Consider the following 10515-nt stretch of genomic DNA (forward strand, 5'->3'; position numbering starts at 1 on the left):
GGCTTTGGCAACTTGAGGCTTCATTCTGATTGTGAGGAGCATAAGATAGATGTTATCCTTCTCTGAGGGTTCCTAAAGTGTCGGCTATCAAGTATAAAGACCAGGCATTGCCCTATTGGCCCTTTGCGCAAAACACCAGGTCAAAAATATCAGTCACTGCTTTAATAAGACCAAATAACAAACACACTAACAGGCATTTTGTCAAGATCTTACCCAACACTTGCCTTCTCGAGGAAGGTTATACCTGATCTGCCATATTAGCTTCTCCTTCCATCTCATTCTCTTCCTAGATCCCCCTTCTTGCTACTCCTGTCTGCAAGGTTACCCTCAGTGTGCAGAATTTTCACATTAGAGCTTTGGCAAATGCTATTCTCTTTGCTCGGAATAACCTCCACACAATGTTCCCTTGGCCAATCCTGCTGATCACTAAGAACCAGATCATGGGACATCTTTTTCTCTTTCATTTTCCTGATTACTCCTCTTCTCTGGTATGGTCAACTTTGGTCCAAAATTATTAAATGGAAGAGTCCAGAAATGAACAATTTATGCGTTTTTGAACTGAGTACCATTCTAAGTAGCATGATGAAATCTCACTTTTCTCATCTTGTCCTGTCCTAATGAATCATCCCTTTATTCAGCATATATGCTGCTTGTCTAACGATTACTGTGTAGCTATCTCAGTGATCAGAACCAATGTGGTAACATCAAAGTGCTTATGTTCACGTGACCCTTATTTTACTTAATAACAGTTCAAAGTAGTGATGTTGGCAATTTTATTAAAGTATATTGTTAAAATTATTCTCTTTCATTAATTCCAGAAATAGTTTTGCTAAGTTGCTGACAGTATTGTCAGACTTATGGTCCTCCTGCCTCAGCCTCCCAAGTAGGTGGGATTATAGGCACGTGCTACTATTGTGCCCCTCTTATTGTTATTCATCTTTTACTGTGCCTGATTTATAAACTCAGTTTTATCATTTGCATATAGGTATCAGGGGAGAAAACAATATACAGGAGTCATTTTTATTTGCAGTTTTAGGCACATATTGGGGACTTTGGGCTCAATCTCTTGTAGATAAAGGGTGACCCTTTATCTTAATATTAATTGAACTGCATTTTGGCTTTGGAAAAAAAATACCAATCCCTAAATGCGAAATAATAAAAATAAAATAAGCAACAGAACTAATTACCCCCCATTTTTCTTAGCAAAATTCAAATAAAATCTGGTTCCAAATCTTTCTCCTCTAATAACTAGGACTAAACAAATTCAAAGATATCATGTGCTATGAAGATCTCAGCTGACATTTTAAATAACCCCAAAGAGTAATACTTTAGGAGTATTTTCTATACTTGTAGACCCAGTGACCTAATTCACCTTTGCCCTTTAGGGTCAAATCATCCACTGTCACAGAGAATGGATTTGGTGTGGGATCAACAATATTGTTACTAAAGTAGACCTGCCATATCCTGCTTCCTGGACAGGCTGAGAAAGGAAAGATTTCTTTTCCTTCTGTTACAAGAAACACTTTCCTCTGTGATGTGTTATGGCAGGACTTTCCAGAGTTTCATGCCATGGAGAAAATCTAACATTATGCTACAAGGTTAAGAATAGAAATGACCTGATACTAGCAAAACATTGAGCACCTGCTCACACTGTGCTTCTCAACTGAATCACAGGTAAAGCCCTGGCCTCCAGCTCGTCCCCAGCAGCCAGATGGTCACCTGCAGCAGGTGGAATCCTGGATTCCAGAAGAGAGATGGAGTTGTACCCTGCCTTGCTTGGAGAGGGAGAACTCTCTGAAATGACTTTCTTTTTTTTTCCCCCCTGTCCCACTGTTTGTCTTATTTTTTAAAAGTAATGTCATATAGATAGTAAATCATTGAAATAAATAACCCGATAGTGTTTGTTTCATAATGTAAAAAAAAGAAAATGCAAAGAACACTAGATAGTAACTATAATGAATAAGTTAAATAAACAAGAAATGATAAATGAGCCAAAGCAAACGTAAAAGAAATCTGAAGAGCTTGATGAAGTTCAATGAAATATGAGCCACTTTTCTGTCCTTTTATGACGTCTGCCAACCAGAACTCCTGGGAGGGGGATTTCTGGCATGGAGTGTTGTTTCCCAAAGTGACAGATGTCTGTGTCGCCTTAACCTACTGATATTAAAGGCTGAAAGTGGAGGAGCCAGTATGAGCACATGCACGTAGGACCACGGCAGATTTTGTGGGATGAACAGAATTCTTGTGGGCTGAGTGTTTTTTGAAAATTCTCTCCAAGAATGCATACGACTTAAATATTTCTTTACCAAAAGGGAGGAGGGATAGATGGACTTGCTATACTGAAAAGCATTTCCCCCGCCTCTGGTTCCTTTTCCCTCCTCGTGTAGATTAGCAAGAACAAACCAGCGGCAAGGTCGGTACTTGATAATTTTTATCTTGAGATGACCAGCAATCTTTCTGTGTAAATCAAGCATCAATCCTCTCAGTCATAGCTCTGCTGAGAAGGAACACGGGAACAGAGCCACCAGACTTCTGGTCCTAGAAACAAGCAAGAACCTAGCCATATTTTCCCCAGAGGGCTACTTTTCTTTGTATTTGTAAATGTGAGTGATTTGGGGTCATTGCTGTTGACAAGATCTCTATGGTAGGGTGAAACCCACGGGTCGGGAGGAGGAACGGATTGGCAATTCATAACCTGTGCTTCTATCGTCCTCCCCTTCTATTCCGTGTGTCAGGCCTGAGATGGCTATAAATAAGCTTCTGCTGTGTGGCAAGACCATCAGAGGGCAGTCTTGAAATGGAAGGCTGCAGGTGACTTCTTTCTTTCTTTCCTTCTGGGGAGAGCCAGGGCTTCCTTCTTCGCTTCTCCTTTGGTAATGTCCCCGCTCGGCTGCCAGCCCACCCTCTGACGACAGCACAGGCAGTCAGGCTGCCTCCTGTGCAGAAGCCTCCACCATGGGGGCAAATCACAGAATGTGCCTGTCTGCCTGTGGGGGACAGCGGGGCCTTTGTGACTCACTGTAACTCAATCCTGGTAAACACCACGAGCCCCAGGGCTGCCACTTTCTAGCATTGAGAACTAACTCCATTGATTGTCAGCTCTCTCATCTGCAAGACTGTTAGGAGGAGAGCGGGAGGTTCTGTGGGTAACATGGGAGCAGTGACTGGCCCATGGTGAGGGTTCCCTCAAAGGTCCCCCTCCCCTACGTCGTCAGGTTTTTAATTGCTGTTTTCAATCCTATTTCCTGGTTTACTTCTATTTCCAAAGTCAGCCTTTGCCAAAGTGCATGACTATGATCTTGGCCACAGAAGAAAGAGCCTTTCTGTCTGGGTCTGGGGCTCATCATTGCATTTCTGCCCTGTAAGTAGAGCTCTGTTTCCCTGCCTAGAGTCCCCAGACGGCCCAATGAGCAGCTCCTGCTCTCAGTCACTTGGGGTCACATCGTAAACCACTTTTTCTTTGGCATTACAACTTTCTGAGCCTGCAGTTGTGCTCAGAGATTCTTTTTTTATTATCTGTCTTCCCTCTTTAGTCACCAGTGGGACTCCTGATGACTTAAGAAGCCACATGCCACAGGAACACTTGCCAGCCACATAGCTCTGGTGTAAAAACCATCCTGAAAGTGATCTGGCTTTACATCTCTGTCAGTAATGGCATCCACAGGGCTATTGTTACACTAACCCTGGAGGCATTTGAGATGTGGCCATGGCCACTGCCTTCAATTGCTGCTGCTTTGTTGTTCTTATGCTCTAATATACAAAACCCCCGGGCCTGGGATTTAATTATCATTGATAACATTCTTGAAATTCATTCATTTTAAAAGGTTAAGAAACTGAAGCCATTAAAAAGTTTGACATGATAGTCTCCTCATAAATAAATTAATAAAACACGCATCTCACAGGCAAGCCGGGGAGAGAATCTTTTCCCTGTTGGAAGGGAAGTTGAGTGACAGGTCGTGTATCCTTTATCTGGATGTTGGGGACCAGAACTGTTTCAGATCTCAGATTTTTCTTCTTCCAGATTTTACGGATTTTGCGTATATTACAGAATGAAATGTCTGGAGGATGGGGCCCAAGCCTAAACAAATTCATTTATGTTTCATCTTTACCTTATATTTTATACAATATTTTTAATAACTTTGTCTATGAAACAAATTTTTCTCATGTGGAATTTTCCACTCTTGGCTTCATGTTGGTGGTTCAAAAATGTTTTGTGTTTTGGATTTTCAGATTAGGGTTGCTCAACCTGCATCTGCCCTCGAAACTCTTGCCACCTGGTATAAAGTCACCTATCATGTCCATGAATAAATCTATATTGTCACGTCTAGCTGTTTGATCTGCACTTAAAAGAATCAAGATTCTGAATAAGGGACATGGGATGAAACCCATTTGGACACATTCAATGGATTATAGAAAATTGTTCTGAAATGCCAGGTGTAATCTTTCCCTCCTGCTTTCTAGTAGACATTAATGGCTAAATTCTGCCTTCCCTTTACATAAACACATTTGACCACAAGGAAACACACACACATACACACACACATAACTATGCAGCATGAACACCCTTGAAGAAATAGAGCCAAATTCTGAGATGGCATATAATTATATACTAGTTTACCAGATTCTGAAATAGCATGTAATATGCCAAATAGATGTTTGTTCCCTCTTGTTTTCTCAAAAGGGTCCCACCCAGCCACTGAAAGGAGTAGTATCAAAATAACTCAGGGTGGGTTTATCCCTCTTCTCCTGCTGCTAGCACAGAGACCTGAAAAGCACTGCTAATTTGGTGCATACCAACCCTTAGCATATTTTAGGATGGAGCAGGAATAGTTTACCCTGGAGGTTTCTGAGGGCTTCAATTTGAGCCAGTTCATTAAAGGCAAGTCAGGCACAGGAAGGAATATGTGGCAAATGTATATGATTTGGGAGTCACACCTAGTTATTAGGTCTTACACTATTTGTACACCCTGAAACAGGGAATCCCTGGTGTCCCGAGCAGATGTCTGAACTGAGAGAGAAAACAAGGATTTCCACAGTTGGTAAATGACGACCAAGCTCATCAATAACTATCCAACATCAAGTCTCAGAAAATTATCTAAATACATATAGGTCATATGTGGGCCAGGTTACTGAGGGGTCACTAAAGTCATACAATAAATTCTTTTCTGGGGAGGGTTGTGGGGGTACCAGGAATTGAACTCAGGGGCACTCAACCACTGAGCCACGTTTTTATTTAAAGACAGAGTCTCATTGAGTTGCTTAACACCTCGCCATTGCTGAGGCTGGCTTTGAACTTGTGATTTCCCTGTCTCAGTCTCCTGAGCCACTGGGATTACAGGCGTGTGCTACCGCGCCTGGTATGTAATTGAATCTTAAACCACTACTTTAAATACTTTTTGAAACAAAGCAAAGGACAGACTGAATCATATAACTAAAAAAAAATCAGTGCTGTTCCCTTTCAAGTGGTTACTATCTCTGTACACTCACTTCAACAATACACAGAGCATCTTTTCAAGACAACCGTACTCATTTTTTGCAAATCTCTGGATAAGTGGGATTAAAAATGCCAAGAGCTTTATAATGTTTTGAACAACCAATAAAAAAAAATTTAAAAAAGAATGCTAAAAGAAAAAAAAAGAGGTGAATTTGACTCTTAAGAATAGTCACAGGCTGGGGTTGTGGCTCAGCGGTAGAGCACTCACCTAGCACGTGTGGGGCCCTGGGTTAGATCCTCAGCACCATATAAAATAAAATAAAAATATTGTGACCATCTACAACTAAAAAATAAATATTAAAAAAAAGAATAGTCACAGGTCAGCTGGATCCAAGTCTAATAAATAGAGTTGGTGGCCAAGTTAGGTTAATATTGACTTTAGCGAATGACAGGGCCCATGGTTCAACATAAAACAGACTCAGCCCTTGCCCTTAAGGAGCTGTTGTGCATTTGCTCAAAAGATAATTGTAACATAATATAGAAAAGATATAAAAAGGGTACTATGGTATTGGGGTGATGGGAATGTTCTAAAACTGATAGCCCCAGCTGCAAACTTGGTAAATTTACTAAAAATCATTAACAGTTAAAACAGATTGAATTTCATGATATGTAAAGTATAAAGGTTTTACAAAATTAAAAATAAAATAGAACTACTATGAGTACGTTTTGTAAGAGTACAGAGGTTTCCTTTAGTTCTGAATTAAAACTATGATCCTCACCACCCTTGTGTCAAGAGAGCGAAGTGCAAAGGGGAAGAGGAGGTTGGGGGTGGCGGGGGGTGGGGGGGTTGGTTTGCTCAGGTTCTTGGGTCCCGGGCCTGCCTTTAAGTGTGGCAAAACACTGGAAAGATTTTGTGTATTCCAATGGCCTAGTCAAATGCACAGCTTAGATTTCAAGAAAGCAATCTGAAAGATGTTGAGAGAGATCACAGAGGCAAGGAGATGGGCTATAAGGATGTCATAATAATCTTGGAGAGAAATTGTGGAGGTTGGAACCACAGTGGTGGCACTAGGATAAAAAGGAAAACAGAATGTCGCGAGCTCATAGGTGAACTCGGCAGGGCTTGTAACTGGTGGGGTGTGGGTGGAGGGGAGAGGAAGGAGCCAAGGCAGGCGTAGGCCACAGGAAACTTGGCCAGGAGTGGACACGTGGAGTACAGCTGTCCATCATACAGCTGGCTCGTTGAACAGGAGATGCCTATGTAACTTCCAGGTGGAAATAACCAATAAGCGAGTGAGCATATGATTCTGACACTTTGGGCAGGCTCCTGTCTACAAGTCGTTAGTGTAAAGTAGAGGTTGTTCTTTGGGTCATAGATGGGAGATGCATGAGCATGTCTAGATAGTCAATGAGGAGAAGGGAAGGTCAAAGACAGACATGGGGCCCTGGGTGGGAGGGGCTGGAGAGCAAAGGGGTGGGACCAACACCTCAGCTGGTCCTTGGAAGGAAGGAGGTCACTCCCCGGAGACTTGAGGGTTACAGTGTTAATAAGTTGGGTGCGTTCCATGTGCTGGTCTTGGGTTTTTCATTTCGTTTCGTTGGTATGTGAAATAATAGGGGAAATAGTCAGAAATTAAGGCAGTTGGAGGTTTGAAGAGTGGAAAGGTTTAAAATAGTGATGATAAGAGGAGGGACTGATGGCAGAGGAAGGGTGCTGAAGTGAGTCTCCCCTCACTCTCTCTTTCCCTCACTCCTCCTCTTCATCTAGCAAGACGTCTGTTCTGTGGTTTCCTGGGTCGGGCCACTTTTTGCCACCTGCACAACTACCAACCAAGTCACCATAATCTCTCTCCTAAATTTCCATTTGAGTTTCACCATGAATTTTTCTGCTTTTTCTGTTGCCCCCCAGGGGTGCTCTTTCACTGAGCTACATTCTCTAGCCTTTATTTATTTATTTATTTATTTTGAGGCAGGGTCTTGCGAAGTGGCCCAGGCTGTCTTTGAACTTGTGATCCTTTTGCCTCAGTCTCCCAGTAGCTGGGATTATAGGAATGTGCCACCACCATGCTGGGCCCAAAGTGATCTTTTTAATATGTAGATCAGATCCTACTACTTAAAACCACTCAATAATTCTCACCGTGTTAAGAATCACATCTAAATGCCAAGCTTTGCCCTGTGAGACCCAACATGATCTGCTCCGATGAACTTCTTCTGCCTCCTCATTACTTCCTCTCGGGAATATCTTTCAGCCACTCTGGTCGGCTTTTGTTTCTTCCAGTGTCCCAGGCTAGTTCCTGCCTCAGGGCACTAACCCTCGATTTTCTTCTACTTGGGAGGTTCTAGGCTCTTTCCCATCATTCACTTCTTTGGACAGTTAATAATTTGAGATACATCAACTTAAAAGAGGAAAGGCTCACAGTTTTTGAGCTTTCAGTTCTTGGTCTCTCGGTCCCATTGCTTTGGGCCTATGGCAGCACCATACAACATGGTGGGAGTGCATGGCAGAGGAAGTGGGTTCACCTCATGGCAACTGGGGAGAGAGAGAGAGGGAGGGAGGGAGGGAGGGAGGAAGGGACTAGATTGCGACTATCCCACAGATTCCACCCCTGAAAGGTTCTACCACCAACAGCGTCAAGCTGGAGGCCCAAACCTTTAATACACGGGCCTTTGAGGGGTTATTCCAGACCTAAACGATAGCAGTAGTTAAAACTGTCTTACACATTTACTCATAGGTGTTGTTCCCCCATGCCTAGGACAAGAACTCTGGGAGAATAGATATCTCATCCAGCACATAGTAGGCCCTTGATAAATACTGGCTGAATGAATGGAAAGGCAACCCTGAAAACCCAACTGAGATTAGAAAATAAAGCGACAATGCCTCCAAGTTACACGGTTGTGTGTGCTTTTTCTTCAGCAGGGACCACAGAGTAATAAGATTGTTCTCCCTATGTGCCTGTTCTAGAGACAATCTCAAAAAGTATTTCCACGCCCAAGCCAGGTGGCAGAGGCATCTTTGTGAGAAGGAGATGGATTTCTAGGGTGACTGGTTCAGATGTTTACATCCTTATTTGTTTTCCAGAAATTCCCTGGATTTTATAGTTTTCTTATATGTGGGCTGGCAAGTTGTGGGAGGAAATTGCTGACTCCGTTTCCAGCCCCAAAGTGAAGCCATATTATACAGGTGAAATCAGGTTACTGAGACAGGCTTGGTTTCCTTGGTGACCCAGGAGGTTCGGTTATATTTGAAATTACTAAGGAGGAGAAGGGAAAAAAAAAACAACTCAGAATGGCAGATCTTTATTCTCCTTAGGGAAAGAGTGCTTTTCCATCCTCCCAACAAGGCTGAGGACATGGCTCTTGATTGGTGAGGGCTGACCTCCGGCAGGGGGATGACTGACACCTTGTACAGCTCCCAGAATCCCACAACCCAGTCTAGCAAGTTTGTCCTATGCCAGCCCCTGGTAATTGCATCATGACCCCTAGGGCTCCTTTTCTGTTTTGTTTTTGCATGTAAACACCGTAACCAGGGAGACCAACAGTTAGCTTATTGTAGAATATGTAACCACTCTTCTTCTGACAACAGAAGAGCATGTTATTTTATACACGACCCAGTTAACCCTTTATAGTCTTTTTTTTCTTGGTTTGTTGAAACCCTGATGTCTTTTGTTGTTAAGGGCTGTGTGTCAAATGCTGCCCTAAATACTCTTTATCTTGTTTCTTTTATTTTTTATTTTTTTTTTGGTGATGGTGTTGTGGAATGGACACCATTGTTCTCCCCATTTGACAGATGAGGAAACACAGACTCAGGAAGGTGTAGTGATTTTTCATGGTTACCCCCTGTGGAAACGATGACTGAGCATCATAAGCTGATACTCTAGTCTGCATACTTGCCAACACTGTAAGAGAAGGTGAAAGACACTCCTCACTTTCCACAATTACCTGATACTCAGAGTCCCCCTTGTGTTGCATGTCCTGCAGACACTGAACATCACTGATGAACTTCTGTCTGTCCTTTACTTCATGCAACATGATTCTTAATTCCTGACCTGCATATAAAAGAGAAATAAATGTGCTGTGACGGACTCCTTTGTGACTGCCATGTTTGGATTTATTTTCCAGTGATTGCTTTTATTCTCTTATTAATCTAATCTCCGTTGCTTGAAAGGCACAGATGCTCCTTTCAGGCTGAAGGGGCTTCTTGTGTTGGTGCTGAAGCCCGTATAGCTCTCCTGGTTCTGGGCATAAATAATGAAGCCACATTCATCAGCTGGCCTCAGTGAGCCTGTCCTGCTTATTCACAGGGAGTGAGGTTGAGCGACACACGGATTCAGAAGCACTTCTATAATGTGACAAAAAAGGAAACCCCCCCCCAAATCTAGCTGAATTATCAATAACCAAGTCATAAATCCCAGGTTTCTTATATTTATTTACATAACAACCATTTTACCCTTATTCCAACCTAGGCACTGTGCTAGGTACTGGGTACAACCACCAGCCACATAGACGTGGTTCCTGCCTTTGTGCGGCTTCTAGGCTAAGGTGGAAAACTGACATTGAACAAATGAAATTTAACTGCCAATAAGTGCTATGGAACAGAAGTATGGGGTTCTTTGAGGGAGTGTTATGGGGTGTGGGGGGGGCATAACCTGCCCTGGAGGGGTCAGGGAACACTTAGGAAAGATACTGGGTTTGATAAGGAGTGAGATAAGCAAGAATTGGAACAGAGAGGACAGCAGGTATAGAGGCTTTAGGACACCGAAGGGGCAGATGCAGATGAGGAGGGGCAGGGGCAAGGGAGGAGATTCCGGAAGCAGCACCAGAAAGGCTGGGGGATTGGCGAGAACCAGCTCGTGTGAGTCCTCGAAGGCCATGGTTGGAAGAGTCATATGAAGCCTTTAACAGGTTCCAATCTGGGGAGTAAATGATTCGATCTGTGTTTTTAAAAGACCTCTCCAGCTGTAATAGGGAGAATGGTTGGGGGTGGAGTAAAACATGGAACCAGGAAGACCACTGGAAGAGGTGATAATAACCCAGATGAGGTAAAATGGTGGCCAGGCTCGGTTAGCCAAGATTGAGGGAAC

General features: G+C 43.0%; 1 protein-coding gene across 1 annotated transcript in view; it reads right to left on the bottom strand.

The window, feature by feature from the left end:
* Marchf10 (membrane associated ring-CH-type finger 10) overlaps window positions 1–9476 on the bottom strand; it is an 81945-nt gene extending 72469 nt beyond the window's left edge. The window contains exon 1 of the mRNA XM_046460924.2: window positions 9374–9476. Within this exon, the coding sequence (XP_046316880.1) occupies window positions 9374–9463 (90 nt within the window). The 5' untranslated portion in view covers window positions 9464–9476. The remainder of the gene's footprint in view (window positions 1–9373) is intronic.
* Window positions 9477–10515: the final 1039 nt, after the last annotated feature.

The sequence above is a fragment of the Marmota monax genome, unplaced genomic scaffold (genome assembly GCF_021218885.2).
Source record: "Marmota monax isolate L192 unplaced genomic scaffold, Marmota_monax_Labrador192_F-V1.1 WCK01_AAM20220418_F8-fsc00319, whole genome shotgun sequence".
NCBI classification, from domain to species: domain Eukaryota; kingdom Metazoa; phylum Chordata; class Mammalia; order Rodentia; family Sciuridae; genus Marmota; species Marmota monax.